This window comes from Sus scrofa, chromosome 1 (assembly GCF_054392235.1).
Source record: "Sus scrofa isolate SSC_HxYL_T2T_F1_AM1 chromosome 1, Sscrofa_HxYL_maternal_Yorkshire_Landrace_v2.0, whole genome shotgun sequence".
Classification (NCBI taxonomy): domain Eukaryota; kingdom Metazoa; phylum Chordata; class Mammalia; order Artiodactyla; family Suidae; genus Sus; species Sus scrofa.
In genome coordinates this window covers 251,376,547-251,397,579 of record NC_139383.1, presented here as the reverse complement: position 1 = coordinate 251,397,579, position 21,033 = coordinate 251,376,547, and the positions used below count along the sequence as shown (strand labels likewise).

Sequence of the window (21,033 nt, the reverse complement as noted above, 5' to 3'; positions counted from 1 at the left end):
CCCACCTTGGAGGCTCTCAGGAATCTAAACTCTTAGAAGTTCACTTTGGGATTTGTACCCCACTCTTTCTTCTCTCTCATTAACTTTATTTGGCTACGCCTATGGCACGGGGACGTTCCCAGGCCAGGGGTCAAACCCACACCACAGCAGTGACCTGAGCCACAGGAGTGACAACACCAGATCCTTAACCTGCTGAGCCAGCAGGGAACTCCTCTCATTCATTATTTTAAAAAGGTTTTAAAAAGCCTAAATGGGATAAAAACAGAGGAGGACCTGACAGAAAATTCTTTTTAGATTAATTTCTCTGGCTTAGAAAGCCTCATTTTCCCTAGGGTTCCTGGGTCCTGAAGCAGCAAGACCCTTGTCCTGTGGCCATTAGATTTTCACAGACCAGAGCCTTCAGTCCATCCCCAGATAGCAATTCTTTATATTTTTCTGGGAAACCTGTAGCCCCAGTCAGGTACTGATGAATGGCAGTCATGCCAGGCCACGAGAAGAGAGGTGGCAGTGGTAGGCTAGAGCCAATTATTAAATTTATAGGAAATGTTTAAGCTGGCAGTTAAACACCGCTGCTAAAAGTCAGTTTACAACAATGTTTTTCTATTATGAAAAAATAGAAAAAGGTCAATTTACATGAACTTATCATTATTATGTTACATATAAAGGTATGTGGCATTTAAAACAAAATGTATCAGAGTTCCTGTTGTGGCTCAGTGAATTAAGAACCTGACATTGTCTCAATGAGGATGCAGGTTCGTTCCCTGCCCTCTCTCAGTGGGTTAAGGATCTGGTGTTGCCCCAAGCTGTGGTGTAGGCCTCAGCTGCAGCTCCCATTCGACCTCTAGCCCAGGAACCTCCATATGCTGTGGGTGCCGCCATGAAAAGAAAAGGGAAAGCAGTATTATTGACTATTTTTTAGTGCATTTTACTAATATCTGTGCTCTTGAGGTTCTTTGGATCTCTTTTATCTGTATGTGGGGGCCCTATGTAATGATGTGTTCCTACTGTGCGTCTTTCCCAGTTCCACTCTCAGGAACATGACCTTGGTAGGTTGAAATCAGCCATGATGGGTATTTACACCATGGAAATTAGCAAACACCACCCACCACTCACGGATTGGCTTATTGTTTTATAGATCATCTGAATATCATCTCTACAGTGGTGGAGACAGTGTTAATTATGCAGGTTAAACTTGAAAGTGTCATGGAGTTCCTGTCGTGTCTGGTTAAGGATCTGGCGTTGCCACAGCTGTAGCATAGGTCTCAGCTGCAGCTTGGATTTAATCCCTGACCCAGGAATTTCTATATGCCACAGAGGTGGCCCCTCAAAACCCCTGAAACTCTTAAGTGTCATGTCTGTAGCTGTTACATTGAGAATAGCACCAAAAGTGAGAAAGTATTCTAAGATTTGAAAACCATTATCTGATTCAGCAAAGTAGCTCACATGAAGTTCCAACATACTTCTTGTTTCATTTCATCTTGCGTGTTCACATAAATGGAAGCATCACCCAACCTTTGTGTTGAAACTGCTGTCATTGACTCTGTCTGTGTCCACACGAATAAGGAAAAAATCAATGAAGCATTCAGTGAGATGCCTGAAATGCAACAAAGGCATTATTGACTCTAGGGAATTTATAGTCCCTATAAATTGTTGTGTAATTATTAAGTGTAATATAATAACATATATTATTGTGTAAGTTATTATATGTTGTATTGTGTAATTTATTATATGTAAATTGTATGTACACATCCTTAAATGAGTAAAATCTGCAATAAAATCATGTACCTACATACCTGCATATGTTCCCACACCCCCAGAAAGCCAGTTGTTAAGCATTCACCAGCATACAAATGTGTAGAGAGACTCGTAGAGGGAACAGCAGGAGCAAAGCATTATAGGCATCATGAACCTCTGATGGAGTATGTGTGTACAGGGACTTGTTTCATCGCATACATCCGAGCTCAGCAGCAGCTCTTCTGTGAAGCCTTCTCGGGTCCCTTGGGCCTGTCAGCTGTCCTCTTCATCCCCAGATCTCCTTGTTGATGCCCTTCGCCATACACTCATCACCAATGGGAGAAGTGGCAGAGTGGGCAGGGTGTGTAGCAGCGGCCTGACAGTGAAAGTACTAGGTTTGCATCCCTGCTGTGCCCTGGACTAGTGGTATGCCCTCCCCCGAGATATGGTACCCATCTTCCTGTGCCTTCCTTATCTGCAAATGGGGACAGTAATAGGGTCTACCTCATGGGGTTGTTAAGAGCAAATGGGTCACCCAGTGCAGAGGGCCTGATGGTGAGTGCTGTGCATCAGCTGCCCCCACCCCTTCTTTATAACTTCCCGGCAGGCACACTGAGTTCCCCCATACCAGGGACTTTTCCATCCTTGGATTCAGGGAGTAGGCATATTAGTAGCCACTGTTGAATGATGAGTAAGTGAATAAAAGAAGGACCTTTGGCCTCCTAACATCCACTCTTCTGTGAGCTGTACCCACTACCACAGGACCTTTGCACTTGCTGTTTGTTATCTCTGCCTGGATGCTGCCTGGTCCTCTTTGCCTCGATGTCTGCACAGTGTGCTTCATCATTTTCTGCTCAAAGGTCCCCTTCTGAGAGCCTTCCCTGACTATCCTCTATAAAACAATATTCTCACATCCCCTGTCCTTCTTCCCCACGCTGCTCTGTTCTTCCCCACTGCCTTGGGCCTGTCAGCCTGCTTAGGGTCTGTTTTGGTCCCTATTAAATCCCCAGGGCCTAGTCTGGCAAATGCGTATTGATTGTGTGAATGAATGTTTTATTCAAGCTCCCCAGATGCTGGTCTTATCTTCCTCTTTACTGTCCCTTCTCTGATGTCTCAATACCCCTGGTCTGTGTCTGCCTGGCTCTGCTGGTCCACTCAGACAGCCCACAGCCTCCTAAAGGCTGAGCCACACCCTGCCTCTGGTCTGAAGCCCACCTGCCTGCTCTCTCCAGCTCTCTCTCTGGCTGACCTTAGCGTCTGCTGCAGGTGCGGCTCCCAGCAGTTAGGAAATCATAATGAAAAATTGTTCTTGCCCAGAAGGGGGACTTTTAGTTCCAGCAGCTAGAACTCTGAGAACATGGTGATTGCAGCCATGGGAGAGACATCCTGGCCATGAACCTCCCGATCTTCTGTCTTCACAGCCCAACCTGGCGTTTGGGAGATGCCAAGGGACTGACCTAAGGGAAGAATATGGCCAACAGGTGGCTCGGGACCTACCTCCAGCTTTATCCCCGGAAGCACAGCTTAGATCTGCTTTTTGGATTGGGGTTTCTTGGAGAATTTCTTTTGAAATGAGATTACCACCACTTCATGAAAGTTTGAAGGTCACACTTTGATACATTTTACCAAATGCTAAAATATCTTATTTCACATTCTTTCTCTCTTGAAGATGAACTGACTGGAATCCTTAAGAAATTATCACTTGAGAAATATCAGCCCATTTTTGAGGAGCAAGAGGTAAGACTGTGCTTTTTGAATGTCAATTTAAGCCTTAACTCTCAAACAGTTGTCTAAATGTGTAGGCTTCCATTCTGCAAGCCTCGATTGATTTTTTTTTGACTGAGACAGTGGAGAAAATGGAATTCGTGTTCAGCACATTTAGTTCAGTTCGTAACAGTGAAATCCTGAGGACCTTATGGCTTGTTTTGTTATGATAGCATTTTGTAATTTTGAGCACTGCTCTCTCTAACAAAGTTTGTGTCTGTCATATTCTTTAGTGAAGAGGATTGACTAGCAGGTTTTTTTTGGTGTAAAGCAAAATCCTAATGAGTCTCTATTAAGTGTCTAGATGTCAAGAGTTTGTGGTAGTCTGGGAGAGTCCCTGTTTGTTTAAAAGCGTTCCCAATCAGGAATTTCTAGTGGCCTAGAGGGTTAAGTGTCCAGTGCTGTCACTGCTGTGGCGTGAGTTCAATTCTGGCCCAGGAACTTCTTTATGATGTGGGCGCAGCCAAAAAAAAAAAAAAAAAAAAAAAAGTAAACAAAAGCACTCACAATCACATTTTTTAAAATTACTGTTCTGGTAGTTCCTGTTGTAGCGCAGCAGAAACGAATCCCACGCGGGTTCGATCTCTGCCTTGCTCAGTGGGTGGGGGATCCGGTATTGTCATGAGCTGTGGTGTGGGGTGCAGATCCTGAGTTGCTGTGGCTGTGGTGCAGGCCAGCAGCTGCAGGTCCGATTTGACCCCTAGCCTGGGAACTTCCACATGCCACAGGCGTGGCCCTAAAAAAAAAAAAAAAAAAAAAAAAAAAAAAATTGTCCGTTATGCAGTTTGGCAGTTTCTCAAAATGCTAGAGTTACCATATGACCCAGAAATCCCACTACTAGGTGTATATGCAGAAGAACTGAAAACGTACATTCACACAAAAGCTTCCTAGCCGCACTGTTTGTTGTAGCCAAGAAAGGGAAGCAACCCAATTGTCCATCACTTGAGGAATGGATAAATCAAATGTATTCTTTCTATTCCGTGGAATATAACTTGGCTATAAAAAAGAAGGAAATACTGATGCACACAATAATGTGGATTAACCTTGAAAACGTAATGCTCAGTAAAACAAGTTAGTCACGAAAGGCCACATATGGTACGATTCCATTTATGTGCAATGTCCGAAATAAGTAAATCTGTAGAGACAGAAAATAGATTCGTGGTTGCCAGGGAATGTGGGGAGGAGAGGCTGGGAGTGATTGCTCATGGGCATGGCTTTTCCTTTCGGGGGGATGAACATGTTCTAAAATTAAGTGTAGTGATGGTTGCACAACTCTGTACTCAGAACATTTATTTGTACACGTTAAATAGGTGAATTATATGGTCGGTGAGTTGTGTAATAAAATGTTAAAATTGTTACTGTTTTGGCCAAATAAAATCACTCTGTGGGCCCACCAGCCACAGGTTAGAATGTGCTGGTGCCCAGTTTAGTCTATGGTGACTGTCATCGTTACAGTAGCCGTCACAAGAATCACTTATTGTCCCCAACAAGCTGGAGGTGCAATTGAAGAGTTTGTATTTTGCTTCAAAAAACAGACAGGGGTGGGAGGTGTTATGGCTTTCTTTCTTCGTTTGCTTTCTTGCCCTGTCCAGTCTGTCTTTCCTGCCTCCTTGGCATCTTTTTTTTCAGACTCTTTTTTTTTTTTTTTTTTTTTTTTTGGCTTTTTAGGGCCTCACCCGCAGCATATGGAAGTTCCCAGGCTAGGGGACAAATTGGAGTTATAGCCGCCAGCCTACACCACAGACACAGCAATGCCAGATCTGAGCTGTGTCTGCAGCCTACACCACAGCTCACCGCAACGCCATGAACCTACATCCTCATGGCTACTAGTCAGATTCGTTTCCGCTGCGCCGCAACGGGAACTCCTCCTTGGCATCTTAAACTTCAGCAGTGATTGTTCTTGTCGTTGAGAAAGTCTTTCCTGTTTGCTGATGGCTGCCTCCTTTTACTTTATACATTCTATGCCTTCTGAAGAGCTGGCCATAGGGACCCACACACAGGCTGGCTGTGGGGTTTCTGCCAGGGTCTAGGGTGGTGGGAGGAGAGGAGCGTCCAGAGGGGCCAGGAGTATCTGGTGTGGCCAGGGGGGCAGGTGGTTTTCATCAAAACCATGTCACCTGTCCTTCAGCCCATCAGCACCTCGCGATATCTAAAGTCCCAGAGAGGTGCAGGGAGTTTATTATTGTCAGAGAGGTGGGATGTGCCTGCATCCCTGGCTGTTGGATAAGGAAACAGACCCTTCCCCACTAACTCAAACCTCCTTGAAGATATGTTTTCATCCAGGAAAGTAAATGACTATTGAAAAAGAGAAGGAGTGGGGAAATTTTTCCCTGTGTTGAGGCCCAGGCAAGGATGACAGAAATATGAGCCTTTCTCGGAGTTCCCATCATGGTGCAGTGGAAACAAATACGACTAGGAATCATGAGGTTGCAGGTTATATCCCTGGCCTCGCTCAGTGGGTTAAGGATCTGGTGCTGCTGTGAGCTATGGTGTAGGTCGCAGACTCGGCTTGGATCTGGTGTTGCTGTGGCTGTGGCGTAGGCCAGTGGCTACAGCTCCGATTAGACCCCTATCCTGGGAATTTCCATATGCTGCGGGTGCAGCCCTAAAAAGACAAAAAGATAAAAAGACAAAAAAAAAAAAAAAAAAAAAAAAAAAGGAAATATTAGCATTTCTCCAGTAGAAACCAAGGATTGTGCACCTTTGAGATGCCCTTTTTCTGAGCCCTTCTCTGCTTTGGTTCTCCCTGGCCCTTCTTTCCTTTATTGCTTCTGCATGTTTATTTTCTCACTCTGTCTTTCCACAGTCTGCATCTCTCTTGTCCTTCGGGAGAGGGGGTGGAACATGGTGAGGACCGCCATATGTGCGTATTTTCTGTGCAGTTTCCAATATTGTTAAAAGTGCAGCAACATTGGAAGTAACTTTCTAAGAGCAGGACTTGGATTGGCATCACTCTAGTCACCCAGATGACTGTATAGGAGACTTTCCTTGCTTGTTTTGTTTGCAGGGTCTTTCTGGAATACACCTCTCCTAAAACTCCCAGGGCTAGAGCTAAGGAGAGTTCTTTTTTTTTTTTTTTCTTGAGATTTCTTTGGTTCCCAGGCTAGGGTTCCAACCTATGCCAGCCTATGCCAGAGCCACAGCAACACGGAATCCGAGCCGCGTCTGCAACCTACACCACAGCTCGCGGCAACGCCGGATCCTTAACCCATGGAGCAAGGCCAGGGATCGAACCTACAACCTCATGGTTCCTAGTGGGATTCATTAACCACTGCGCCACGACAGGAACTCTGAGAGTTCATTTTTAATGACATTTTTCAAATAAGCTTTCAGCACAAAGCCAGGAATTGGAAGTAGTAAATTCTAATTAATTCACTACTAATAAGCACTAACAGCTCATAATCATAAGAGTCCTGTTGCGGTTGGGGAAAAAAGGGGTGTGGCACCAAGCAGATGGTAGCAAATCCCCCTTCTCTCTTCTCAGGTGGATATGGAAGCCTTCCTCACGCTCACTGACGGTGACTTGAAGGAGCTAGGTATTAAGACAGATGGATCCAGGCAGCAGATATTGGCAGCGATTTCTGAACTGAATGCAGGCAAGGTATTGTTCTCAATCTTTTTTTTTTCTTCCTGTGTCAACCAGCCAAGAGCTTCACTCGGATCCTCCACCCTAGTGCCCTAGTGTTCCCAAGGACCTCCACGGTCTCATTTCATCTCCCCCCACAACCCCGGTGGAGGCTGGCCCTCATGGCTGAGAGCTCACCGCCTTCCAGTATGCCTGTTCCTTTTCCAGGTCTCTCTTCCCATAAAGTGGTTTCTCCTTAGATTCGGCCACCGTATTCCCTCCAGTCATCTCAACCCACAGGGCTGGGTTTTGCCCTCCAGAGCACAATGGAAATTGATTCAGACAGGCCTTGAAGTCAGGCAGACCTGGGTTTGAATCCCAGCCCCTCCACTCACTCAGAGTGACCCTGAACAATTCACTCCCCTCTCCGAGCCTTGCGTCTCTAGGATGGGGGTGATAGGCTTGCTGCCAGGACTGAAATGCGCAGCAGAGCACCTGGCATACAGAGTTCCATCAGCTACTGTTGATATTGTTGGCAACCTGCATTTTTTTTTTTTTTTTGGTCTGCTGTTCAATTTCTGTTTCATCAGCTTTCAAGCTAAAGATTAGCAGTGCCCCCACCCACCTGCCTAAAAGCACAGATGCAAAAAAACAAACAAGCAGACAAAACACACAAGGAGCAAGGCACCACTGGCTCTGCAGATGGCTGTACCGTCACTCTTGAGCTATTCACACGCCTTGGCCTTCTGCTTTTCCCCTAATGTGAGCTAGATTTTGTTGGTCCCTTATTCTAGCAACAACATATAATACTTGCTTACCTATTGCTTTTTCACACTCTGCCTAACAGCTCCCCACTTGTTGGACCATAGTGCTGTGTTGGGGATTTTGTCTTTAGAAATTGTACCAGAATGGACATGTCTGCTTTTTTGATTTTTCTTCTGTTGTCTTGTTCCTCAGGCTGTGTTCCCTAATACGAGGTTGTGTCAGATATTGTGGCTGTTTTATGGTTCTTTCTATATATTGCCAGGTAGGCACAGAAGTATTGAACAGCCACAGGCAGATAAATATCCATGTAGCACTTTATCATTCACAGGTCACTTTGCACAGTTTCCTCAGTTACTCTAAAGGCCACTACCCTCACCTTCTCTCAGCCAACTGGGGAGCAGAATCTGGGCGACGTCTTCCTCATTGCTTCCCGCAGCACCACACTGCCGAGGTGGCCCCTCCTGGCCCTGCTGTATTTTGGGGTGCTGCTTTTATTTATTTATTTATTTTTTTGCTTTTTTGTCTTTTCTAGGGCTGCTCCCACAGCATATGGAGGTTCCCAGGCTAGGGGTCCAATTGGAGCTGTAGTCACCGGCCCATGCCAGAGCCACAGCAACGTGGGATCCGAGCCGCATCTGCAACTTACACCACAGCTCACGGCAACGCCATGACGGGAACTCTAGGGGGCTGCTTTTATTGCCATCCTTATCATTATTTTGCCTGTCTGAAGGCTGTGAGGGGGTTTTTCAATGTGATATAGTCAGCTTGCTTCAGGTGCCTGCAAAGCTGAGCGTTTTCTTGCAGGTCTTTCTATGTGTTCTTTCTCTTCAGTAGGCGGCCTGTTCCTAAATGCTGCTCACCTGTCTCAGGCCCCTGGCTGACTCACTTCACAGATAGGGAAGCAGAGGCTCCAAGAAGGGCAGGAGCTCTGACTCTCAGACCAGCACCATTTCTGCTCTGCCCTTAGACATGAAGGGCAGGAGGTGGGCAGGTCTTGGCTATTGAGAAGGGTTCACCCAGGAAACAGGGTGGGTCATATGGACGGATCACCTGAAGCCAGCAACCAAGCCCTTTGGAGCATGGATTTATTCATGAATAATCGCCCTTTGTCTGCTGTGTCCCAGGCACTGTGTGGGTGTTGACCACTGAGAATCACTCTGTGCCCAGCACTGCTCTGAGCACGTTACATCTCCTCCTTCATATAACCCTCCAGAGGTTGGTTCCAGTGTACAGTTGAGAGAACTGAGGCACAGAGAGATCCTGGAACTTGCCCAAGATCACACAGTCAGTAAGTGCAGAGCCAGGATTGGAACCCAGAATTTGTGTACTGACCACTGTACAATCCTGCCTCGATGTAACCCACAAGGACAGGCGAGGCAGATTGTGTTGTGGGAGCTCCTGACTTAGAGTGGGTGACTTAGAGGTAGGCCTGGAAGGTGTCCCCAAGGAAGGAAGATAGGAACCACCTGGCAAAGGGGTAGAAGACGTGTGCAGACCAGGCAGAGGGAGGCACATGTGCAAAGGCCCTGTGGTGAGAAGATATGCATTTAAAGAACCAAAGGAGTGACTGGCCCCTGGAAAGCAAGATGCCCAGTGGGAGGGGAGGCCAGAGGGGACAGATGAAGGCTCCCAGGGTGGTCGAGGGTGACCCAATCAAGTGGACAATGGCTTTGGAGAAGGGATTAGGTGAGTGATGGTAGGAGGACTCTGGCTCAGGAGTTAGGATCCTTCCTTCTCCTGGCCTCCAAGGGCCTGATGTGTGAACCAGGAAGAGGATGGAGGTGAGGAAAGCCAAGCTTAAGCTAGTCGAGGAGGAAGGACAGAAAAGGTAGGACCAGTGAGGACAGAGAAGGGCATGGGAAGACAGGAACTGGGTGTCACTGGAGTCTGGCCTGGGGCTTGGTAGCTAATCACTGCTCATGCTTTTGGAACTTCCCCTCTGCCCTCCGTGGCCATGGCCTCCTTGGTCTAGAATCGCAGAAAGAAGACAGCATGGGTTGGTTTGTAAATCTTGGGAAACTTATCTGTCATCATCAGAGTGACATCTCGAGCTACTCCAGAGGAGGACATTTTCTTAAAGTCGCTACAGACTAGAGCTTTTTTTTTTTTTAGTTTTCTCTCAAATTCATTGCCCCCCTTCTCCCTGCTTCTGTAACAGTTTGCATCCCATGCTAAACAGGGCCCCATCAAGAGAAGTAGACGCAGCAGCTGTTGGTGGTTGTCGTAGGCAGTTCGGGCTACATAACGAAGTACCTTAGGCTGGGTGGCTTGTAAGCAGAAATTTAATTCTCACAGTATGGTGGCTGGAAGTCCAAGATCAGGGTGTCAGCATGGTCGAGTTCTGGTGAGTCCTCTCCCAAGTTGCACACTGCCACCTTCTTGTGTGTCCTCACATGGCCCAGAGTAGAAAGAAGCAAAATTTTTCTTATCTCTTCTTATAGGGGTATGATGGCACCATGGAAGCCCCACCCTCATGACTTCACCTAAGCCTAGTCACTTCCCAAAGGCCATCACATTGCGGGGTTAGGGTTTCAGCATAGGAGTGTGGGGAGTACACAGACTTCGGCCCATACCAGTGGTCTTTCTTGGGGGCCCCAGCTGACCAGCTCTCGACAAAAAGACCCAGGTGCTTCCAACACCCCAGGCCACCCATGTTCTCCCCACAGGCAGCATCTACCCTGCATAGTCAGGCAATCCCACCTGGAGATAGGTGCAAGGGGAAGGAGCCAATCTGAACTAATCCCTGGAGAATGGCCTTTTATACGAGGGTTAGTAGTGCCAGACAAAGTCCTGTGGAAATAAGGATTGCATGTCAAGTGTATCTCAGAGCAAAGGTGTGATTGGGAGAAGGTGAACATCACAAAGGCAAGTTTATCTTCCCCACTCTAGGTCATCATTGCAAGTCTATGCTGGTTCTTAGAAAGTGCCAAGAGGGAGTTCCCACTGTGGTGCAATGGGTTAAGGATCCAGCACTGTCTCTGTGATGGCACAGATTTGATCCCCAGCCCAGCACAGTAGGTTAAGAATCCAGTGGTGCCACAGCTGCAGTTTGGATTTGACCCCTGGTCCAGGAACTTCCATATGCCGAGAGAGAGAGAAATTGCAAAGAACTTCTCAGGCTGACTGTGGCTTCCTAGAGCCCTTTGGATGCCCTGGACCTGGGCTCTTCTGGGCTGGATCCACCTGACCCCAACTCCTGTGTCCTTTTTGATTGCCACAGGGCATAAGCTTCCCCTTCTAATGTTCATCCTTTTCCTTTCGAAACCCAGCCTTGGCCAAGGGAGTACCCAGGGTGGCTCAAATGCCCTGTACACATTTGAGAACTTAGTCCAGGACTGGGGGAAGGGGGGGAGAAGCCCAGCTTTCCTTGACCCCTCACCCTGTGTCTTTCAAGCTGTGGTCCTCAGCATGCTGGCAGGTTGTAGAATCAATCTAGTGGTTCACGAATAGCATTTTAACAAGCAAAATAGAATAGAGTAGAAAATATCAAGATTCTTTGCAGGTAGGAAGGGCGAAGCTTCTTTCAGCTATATGGATTTACATGTAACAGGGTTGTGATATAAAATGTATTTCTTACACAATCAAAAAAGTTTGAACATTTTAGCCCCAATTTTTGAAAAAAATGAATATTAACCCAAATCCAGTTGCACCATAAAAATACCAACAAAGTGGTGTGGACCGTCAGCCTGCAAGCCAGGTGACTTCTGGGTGAGCTCACCCCAGTATTCAGGTTGTGATATATACTCGAGTCTGCTTATTAGTCTCTTAGTTTCAGACAAGTTGTATATTAGAGAAGGTGAACCAGAAATGATGGCCTGAGTCTCACCTTTAGCTGGTCCTAAGCCATTGCTTCTTTCCATTCCCACTTTTTTGTGATTATCAAAGCTATGCATAGTCATCTTACTCATTTATACAGTACCAAAAAGGTGAAAGGAACTCTTGAAGGAATCATGATCCAGCCACGCAGAGACTAATGCCGTTCACAGTTGGGAAGCTCACTCTGCAGCATTTTGTGCCGAATGTTTTTCTTCCTGTGGCTGAGATAAATTTGGATCTATAATTTTACATTCTACTTTCTTCGTTTAACATTAAATATATGCAGTTATCCCATGTCATTAAGAACTCTTTTTAATATAATAAATTTGCATGGATGTACTAAAATTAATTTTTTTAAATCCCTACTTGTTGGATATGTAGATATTCAAACTTTCTATAAATAGTGCTGCAGTGGGCAACTTCATGTATAAGGTTTTCTAATTATCTCCTCAGAATAGTTGTCTAAAAAAAAGCAGAATTATGGAGCCAAAGAGTCTAAATCAAGGTAAATGGTACTTCATCCTGAAATACCTTCCAGAAAGAGCCAGTGAACATCCCCACCAGCTGTGGGTGTGAGTTCCAGTGTCAGCCTTGCCAGTATTCAGTACTATCAGTTTGCTCTTTAATTTTTATTACTTTGAGAGGCCAGGAATATGCCTTGTGTTAAGTTGCACTTCTTTAACTACTAGATAGACGGAACTTTCTTTTTTTCTACTTTTATTGGCCATTTGCTTTTTTCCTTTGGAGAATTATCAAGCAGGTGCTTCGAAACTTGGGGGTTTTTAAAGGGCAATTATCGTTATCAACTTCAATCAGTTGTGGATGCAGAGAGCGATTATGGTTTTCATCGTCTGTGGCTCCCTCCTGAGGTTCAGAAGCAGATCGTGCTGGAACCCTGTCTTGCCCTGACCTCCTTTCTCAGGCAATTAAGGCTGAGGTGGTGTCTAATAATGACATGGCTGTCATCCCTTCTATTTATTTTTCAGTCCTCTGCAGTTTGCTCAGGTTATCTCAGGTTGCGCCTCATCGCATCCTCAGCATGTGATACTATCCCCATTTTCCGGATACGGAAACGCAGCAGTGTGGGTCATGCCTGGGTGGAGCGAGTCGTGGCATAGGGACCTGGGATGCTCTGACCCCACCTTCGATGCTCTGTCCTCTGCCCTGCAGCCTTTCAGTGTGTGTTGATGGAATCCTGGTGGCACTTTTCTGGGAAGGGTGACTTGGAAGGATGGTGCAAAGGGAGACTTTTCCTGCCCTCTCAGGTGTCCATGAAGCCTTGTCAACATGAGAGGTCTCTGCTTGGGGGTCTCGAAAGGGGCCCCTCAGGGATATAGGCAGTCAATGAAATGAAAGAAGGGAAAGTTTAAAGTCTAGGCTCATTCAGTGTTTGTTTTTTTCCCACCTACTCTTAACAGAGAACAGCTGGCCAGAGATTATTCATTTTTAATTTGCTTTGCATTTTGACCACATTTATTTGTTGGTTTAAAAAATATATGTTTTGGCAGTTCCTATTGTGGCTCAGTGGTAACAAACCCGACTAGTATCCATGAGGACATGGGTTCAATCGCTGGCCTTGCTCAGTGGGTTAAGGATCTGGCATTGCCATGAACTGTGGTATGTGTTGCAGACACGGCTTGGATCTGGCATTGCCGTGGCTGTGGCCAGCAGCTGTAGCTCTGATTCAGCCCCTAGCCTGGGAACCTCCATATGCCGTGAGTGTGGCCCTAAAAAGGGTGTGGCCTAGAAACAAATATATATATGTCTACACTGCAGCCTCCTGCTGCCCATCTGTGGCCCAGTGTTAGCAGCACCATTTGAGGTACTATTATCATTCTTATTTTATAGATGCGGAAATCAAGGGCCAGAGAGATGAAGTATCTTGCTCAAGGTCACGCAGCTAGTAAATGGGAAGACTGGGATTTGAACCAAGGCTGATTGATTCCAGACTCTGTTCTTAACCTCTGTGTATCACTGCCTTTCAGCTACATATTCAGTGAAGATGTCCTTTGGGCTTAAAGAAACATCCACACTCTCCCTCTTTGCCCATCTCAAACTGTGTGTGTAAGGGGCGGGAGCTGGGACGGGGTGAGAAGTGAATCACCATGAAGCTGAATCTGTCATCTTTTGTATAAAAGGGAATAAAAGCAGCTCAGACTCTTACTCCGTATTAGAAACTTCGACTCCCACTGAATTCCCTGGAAATGTGAGGGCTGGAAAGATGTCCAGAGCAGGGCAGGGTGGGAGACATCCCTTCCGAGATGAGGGACCCAGGGCAAGTCACTCCCGCTCCCTGGACTCTGCTGCCTGTCCTCATCTGGGGGATCAGACCCTACATCTCGGGGGCCTCTCCAGCCAGGCATGCTGCGTTTATGGGGAGATTCTGACTCAGAATGCTTTTATTAATCTCAGCACTCTTTCAATTAGGTAATTTATTTTCCCCAAGACACCCATGGGTTTTTCAAGTATGAGTTAAACATGAACAACACTGTGTCAATTGAATTAATGGTTAAAAGAATTAACAAGACCGTCTTTGTTTTCAATTTCCTCCACAGGGACGCGAGAGACAAATCTTACAGGAAACCATTCACAACTTCCACTCTTCCTTCGAGAGCAGCGCCAGCAACACCAGGGCCCCTGGAAACAATCCGTGTACGTGACCCTCCTTCTCGGGGTCACCGGCATGAGCTTTCTGAACCTCAGTACCCTCTGCATACGGCCAGTGCTCCAGCCACCTGTCCTTCCCCATTCTCTGAAACATACAATGCTTTGTCACACTACTGTGCTTTCATCACACTATTCCCTCTGCCTGGAATGCCAGTCTTCCTTTCCCTATTATAGGAGTGGGTGATGCTAGTTGCGGTAACAAACTCCAACATAGTAGAGACGTATTCTGCTATAGGACCTCGTATGGCTGCCTGTGCTGGGCAGAAGCACACGGTAATTCAGGGACCCAGCTCCTCCTGTCTGTGGCTCTGCCATTCCCAGGGGCCTTGGAGTCTTTGCTTCTGGCTGGCAGAGGAGAAGGGGATGGTGGTGAAGGTACAGCCACTTAACTGCCTTGCTCTTAACGGCTCACATTCCATCAGCCACCCAAAGTCACATGGCCCCACCTTGATGAAAGGAGACTGGGAAGTGTAGTCTTTGTTCAGGTAGTGCCCTCACAGCTACAAATCTGTACTTAGATGAGGGAGCGTATATTTTGGAGGAAGTTAGCCACACCACCACCTCCTCCCTTAGAACTTCTAACTTGTCCCTCCCACCAGTGCACCCACCAAAGAAGCTATTCTTTACTCCCTTGCCCAGAACTAACTCCTCTAGCCACTGGGGCCCCATACTGGTCTGTATGAAAACGGCTCTCACTGCATCTGCTGCAAACGGCGTACAGCAGCTGTTCAGATGTGTGTGTTGAATGCATTTTTTCTTTCTTGCAAAGACAGCCTTTTTATATAGAAAAAAAAAGAGAGGTCCAAGGGGTCTTGGAGGATCCCTTCTCTTTCCTTGTCTGTGGCTGGGCAAGACAATGCTCTGATATTCCTCGGTGCTCACTCCGTATCACTGTAGAGCTTTTCCACTTTGGAAGCAGAAAACCCTGATAGATTACATTGTGGAAGGACTTGGATGCTCACATTTTCCAGGCAATGAAGTGAGGAATTTGAAATTTCTTCTAGACACTGTTAATGCTGTGTTCCTCAGAAGGGGATCAGCCCCTGTGGTTTTTCTACCATGTCATATTCTACAAAAAGGACTCTGACTTTTTTGAGTCCAGTAGGTTTCTGAAATGTTTTCAAGTACGTAATTCATTTGGACAACACGTGCTGCACTTCTGCCATGTGCTGGGTGATTGGGTGCAGAGATGAGCCAGAGCCATTCCCCCCTCTTGAGCACTCTTAAGGAGAAGATGTGAGTGGATGGTCCCAGCCTTGAGGGGCAGCCCAGAGGAGTGGAAAGCGTTCTGGACTCGGCTCAGGGTTCTGGTCCTGCCCTGCAGCTGGCCAGCTGTGTGTCCGAAGACAGGTTAACTTGGGCTCTCAGAGCCAATGTGTGTCAAGTACTTGGTGTGTGGGATGTGCACGATGGATGGCAGCCTTTGCAGGGTTCTCATCTTCACCAGGAGCCTTGCCAGGCTGCGTGCTGGTGTCCTGGGGAAATGTGGCCTCTCCTCTCTCCCTCTGGTGCCCATTTCCCTCCGCTGGCTTCTGCATTGCCCGCAGCCCCAGTGTTCTCTCTCCCCATCATCAATACAGCAGATGCTGTTCCTCCTTTACCCTCTCATCCTCTCACCCATAGAAGCCAACTTTTCACATGACTGGAGAGAAGAGGTTTTGTTTCAGCCATCCCTGGCAAACGCCTTTATAAATGTTCCTCAAATCACATCTTTCCTTAAGGAGACACGTGTGTGGCAGCTGGACGCCAGTGTCATCTGTCCTCACCACCAGCCTGGAGGCTGGCATAGTTTCACCTCATTCTGCACACTAGAGGCACAGACAGGGAGGAGTGGAGCCCAGCCCAAAAGGAGCAGAGCTGGCTGAGAACAAGATCTAGCAGGCTTCCGAAACCGGGCTTTTGCCACTGAATCCTGTAGACTCCTGGAGCTGGAGGCAGCAAGGGTTCTCACTGTTGTAGTGAACTCATGCCTTCAGAGGCTATCAGTAGGCCTTGGGTTGTTTACCTCTGAAATACATATGGGCTCCTGAGTTAGGTGCTGTGAGGTTTTGTGCTTGCTCTTTGCTGTCCTGCTGGTCTTTTCATCGCCCCTCTATTTGTGCAGCCTTCACTGGGTTAAGTTTGATTGAGTACCTATGATACGCAGGAGCTATGCCGGGGTCAGCGTTTCACAAAGGCATACCTCCAGGGTCTCATATGATGACCCCAGACAGAGCAGGGCTTATTATTCTCATTTTGCAGATGGGAAAGTAGGCTCAGGATGGATGCTGCTTTTGTCTTTTTTACTGGACTCAGTGGCTCTAAGGCTTTTTCTCCCAGGCAGTTTGTGCTGGTTGGTAAGAGCTCCTGGGCACCCTTTCTGGGCCATGATCACCACCTTTCTGGGCCCCTCCAGGAGGCTATTCTTATCCACATTGTTTCTCTTGCTCAGTGACCACCAGCATATCCTAAAGTGTGTTCTTCAGAACCCTAGTTCCGTAGGGTGCTAGCAGGTTTTTTATAAAGGAAGATGAAGGAGGAGTTGTGTATATATGACAGTGGGGTGGGGCTCTGGGATCATAGATTTGGCAGACACCAGGTTAAAGGTCAGTTGCATGATTTTTGCTACAGGACACCTCAGAATCCTTAGCATGCCATGCATGAGGTGGGGGGATTGCTTCAAAGGGACCATGTAGCTTGTGGCATTTCCCACATATTTGATCACAGAGTGCTGCTTCACTCTTGCAAGACTGGGGTTCCTTGGACACCACTGGGGAGCCCCTGCTTTGACTGGGATAGTGGCAGCCCTGAGGCTTCACAGCCCCTGGGGGTGGACCCAAGTGGCACTGGGGGCTTCCGGCTGGGTCAGGGGTCTTTGGTAAGGGCCTCTTCTCTACCCAGCAGTTCTCTTTTTGGCAGTGGGACATTGTGGTGAGGGAGTCCCCTGACTTTGAGAAGGCTGGGATCCTGCTCAGAGGGTTCTGCATCCTGGGTGTTTCCTGCAGAGCCAAGGGCATCCTTTCTCAGTGTTGGTGCAGGCATCCTTTCTCAGTGGCCAAGGGGATGCTCATGCCTCCTTGCATCAGCGTCAGACTATTACAAGTTTTGCACGGAAAACATTTACTTTTTCGTTTACCAAACATTTACTGAGCATTTACCCTATATCCTGTGCTTGCGCTTTGGATCCAAAGATGAAGAACAGTTGTCTCTGTCCTCAAAGCATCCACAGGATCTTAAGGAGACAATCACTGAAGTCAGACGTTGTGCCATAAGGAGTTTTGTAATAAAGGAGTGTGATGGGTCCACAGCTCGAAGGACTTGTGGGTGACAGCTCAGGGTCAGCCTGAACAGGCCCCAGTGGAAAGACTGGGTCTGAAGGGGTGAGTCAGCACATCTGGCAGGTGGGAAAGAAAGAGAAAGGGTTCCCCACACTGGGCGTGGCGGGGAGCAGTGTGTGAGAAGGCAGGTGGCATGTAACATTTGTGGATCAAATATCATCAGGGGTATAGTTAGATACTTGCTATTCTGATTTAAGGTTCTTTTCTTTGAAATGCTTGGAAGCAGTCAGTTACCTGGAAAGAGTACAGAATCACCAGTCAGTCCTAGCACTGGGTTTTGGCTCAGCCACTTCTTAATGGGCAATGTGCTTCTTTTACTCCTTGAGCCTGTTTCTCTTTTGGTTACAAGGGGATAGTGCTCCCCCAAGGCACTGAGGATCAGATGCAGGTGAAAGCCCTTTTCACACCATGTGGAGCTGTGCAGATGTGAGAAATCTCCATCACCTGTTTGAAATCCTCTCTGTCTCTGTTTCTCCCTCCCCTCACCTCCCACTCGTCCTGAAGTAGGCAGGGCTGGGAGGTCGAGGCCAGAAGCAGCAGCCTCCAGCCAGAGGTAGCAGCAGCTTAGATGGCTCTGCTGGCATTGGAGCCCTGAGGACGTGAGGGTTGGTGGTGAATCTCCACCCTCAGCTGTGCCTAACTCTGCTGTTTGTGTCCTTGGGATGCCCAGCAAAGTGGACAGAAAGAAGCAGGAAGGCCTTCTAGCCAGATCACAGGAACTGATCCAGGGAAGGAAGCAGAAAACCCCTCCCATTTGCTCTTACCTTAGAGCTGCCTAAGGACACTGCCGTGGAGGCCAGGCCTGGGCTATACAGCTGTGGACATCTGCGATGACCTGTGCTTCCAAAAAGGCACCCCCTGAGGGCCTGGGACCCTTCCCAGGAAGATTTGCAGCCCAGACTAAAGGTGTTATGAAGCACCATCTGTACTCTGCTGTCCACTTCAGGCAAGATGACCACGTCTCATTAACCAACAGATCATCAACATGCAAAGAGACCACTACTTTCCCTGTCAAAGTTGACAGCAAATTCTGCAGGACTGGAGGAGATGGGTGGTGCACCCTCTCTGCAGCTTCCTTCCTAAGGGAGAGACCACCCAGGGTCCCCTCTTCAGGGCCCTCCCTGCCCAGGGAAGTGAGCCGACTCCCATCAGGGTAAGGTCCCACCCAGTTCCTGTGAGCACTGCCTCCGTAGGGTTCATAGACACATGACATGGCTGTCCTCTTCCAGGAAACCTTGTCCCTACCATCCAGGAGGCTGGGCCTCAGCAGGGCCACTTGATCCTTTGATAAGAGACCAAGGTGCTGTTTTGTGTCAGCCTAACTGTGTTTCCATGTACCATCCAACACTACTTTCTGTTATTTTATTATTTCCATACAAAGACTTGATTCTTTGAAGGATTTTTGTTTGCCAAATGTATATTAAATAATGGTGAATTTGTCTTCTCACTGTGACTTTGCTCATCAAAGGTATAAAGTACTGCTCAGATTTCTTCCAGTGAGAACTGTCCTGGAGACATGCCTGTGGTGTGCCGGGTGCTTCTGTTGCCTCGCTGCCTCCTTCACAATAACCTTGTGAGGCAGCCTTAAAATCCCCTTTCTACTGATTTGGTGAGTGCGGCACATAGATATTAACCTCACCAAGGTCACCCAGTAACGGGATAGTCGGTTTGAATGCCAGCCTCACTTCTTGTCTCTCTGTGATTTCTTACTGCCTTTTGGCACAGAGAGGAATGTTGAACTGGAATAAGGTCAGCCAACAACTAAGCAGATAAAACTTCATTAGTCTGTATGGCTTCTTCACAATTATTTTTTTGGGTGGGGAGGTGCTTTTGAAATACTATAATACTATATATATGTGTATGTATATATACACATATATAGATACATATAATACATATATATTTACATATATATCTTGGAGATTCTCTGTTTCTTCTAAGAATACTTACAAGTCAGAAAACTTCCTTATCTCTACCTCTTCTGCTCTCAATATTTCACGTTGGCTGTGCTTAGCCCTACAGAGCATTTGGGAAACAGAAGGTAACATGGGTCTTAGTCCTAAAGCAGATGGAATGAGGCCAAAGTCTCTGGGACCCCAGAATGGGAAACAAAGATCCTGGGGAGACTGTGGGAGTAGTGACAGCTCTCCAGTAGGAAAAACATTCCAGGGACCAAGGCTACCTGAAAGGGAGTTTATCCCCCTGATGGACTCCGAGAGGCTGGTTAAGTCCAGGCAGTTGGAGAGGGGAACTCAGACTTTGGTTGAAGATTGGACCAAGCAAGTGGCTCCCACGGGACCAGTGGCAGAAGTGATAAGGGAAAAACTAGTACAAGGCAAGGAGTTTACCTGACACTAAATATATTCATTATACAGGGTTGGCCTTGATCTTGATGTAAGTCCCTACTACCTGACAGGTAGGGAGTGGTAGAAATGGTAGTTTTAGTTTTACAGATGCGTGAAATCTGAAAGTCTGAGAAACACTGTTCTAAGTCACTTTTGAGGTCCCTTCTAGCCTCTTGAGTGTGAAAATCTATACAAAGATGGGAGGATGGTCTCTCAGTAAGTTATGTGTGTAACTACCATGTGACCCAGCAACTCTACTGCTAGGTAATACACGAAAAGAACTGAAAATAAGTATTCAAAGAAAAACCTGTATGTGAATATTTGTAGCAACACTATTCACAATAGCTACAAGGTGGAAATAATCCAGACAACCATCAATAAACAAAATCTGTAATTATCCACACAATGGAATATTATTCAGCCATGGAAGTACTGATCCACACTACAGCATGCATGAACATTGAAAACATGCTAAATGAAATAAGCCAGACACCAAAGACCACATAGTATGTCATTTGATTTATATGAAATGTACAGAATAGGCAAATCCATAGAGACAGAAAGCTGGGGTTTGGGAATCGAGAAAATGGGTAGCACTGCTTAATGGGTAGGCAATTTCCTTTTGAGGTAATGGAAAGTTCTGAAACTAGGAGTTCCCATCGTGGTACAGTGGCAACGAATCCGACTAGTATCCATGAGGATGCGTGTTCAATCCCTAGCTTTGCTCACTGGGTCAGTGATCCAGTGTTGCCATGAGTAGGTCAAAGACACAGCTTGGATCCGGAGTTACTGTGGCTGTGGCGTAGGCTGGCAACTGTAGCTGATTCAACCCCTGGCCCAGGAACTTCCATATGCCTCTGGTGCAGCCCTAAAAAAAGAAAAAGCAAAAATAAATAAATAAATGTTCTGAAACTAAATAATGGTGATGGTTGTACTACACTGTGGATGTGCTTAATGCCTCTGAAATATACACTTGAAATGGTTCAAGTGGTAAGTTTTATATTCTATATATTTTACCATAATTTTTAAAGAAAGAAAGGGGAGCTCATGGCCTGGCTGG

At 46.8% G+C, this 21,033-nt stretch overlaps 1 protein-coding gene across 17 annotated transcripts in view; it reads left to right on the top strand.

Annotated features, from left to right (window-relative positions):
- Positions 1-19,075, top strand: part of ANKS6 (ankyrin repeat and sterile alpha motif domain containing 6) — a 62,117-nt gene extending 43,042 nt beyond the window's left edge. For all 17 annotated transcript variants that reach the window (XR_014841951.1, XR_014841955.1, XR_014841945.1 and 14 more), the window contains 3 exons: positions 3,404-3,471; positions 6,983-7,099; positions 14,200-19,075. Coding sequence is in view for 11 of the 17 variants with exons in the window: in XM_085019282.1 (XP_084875408.1) it covers positions 3,404-3,471; positions 6,983-7,099; positions 14,200-14,304 (290 nt within the window). In the remaining 6 variants the exon portion in view is untranslated. The remainder of the gene's footprint in view (positions 1-3,403; positions 3,472-6,982; positions 7,100-14,199) is intronic.
- Positions 19,076-21,033: the final 1,958 nt, after the last annotated feature.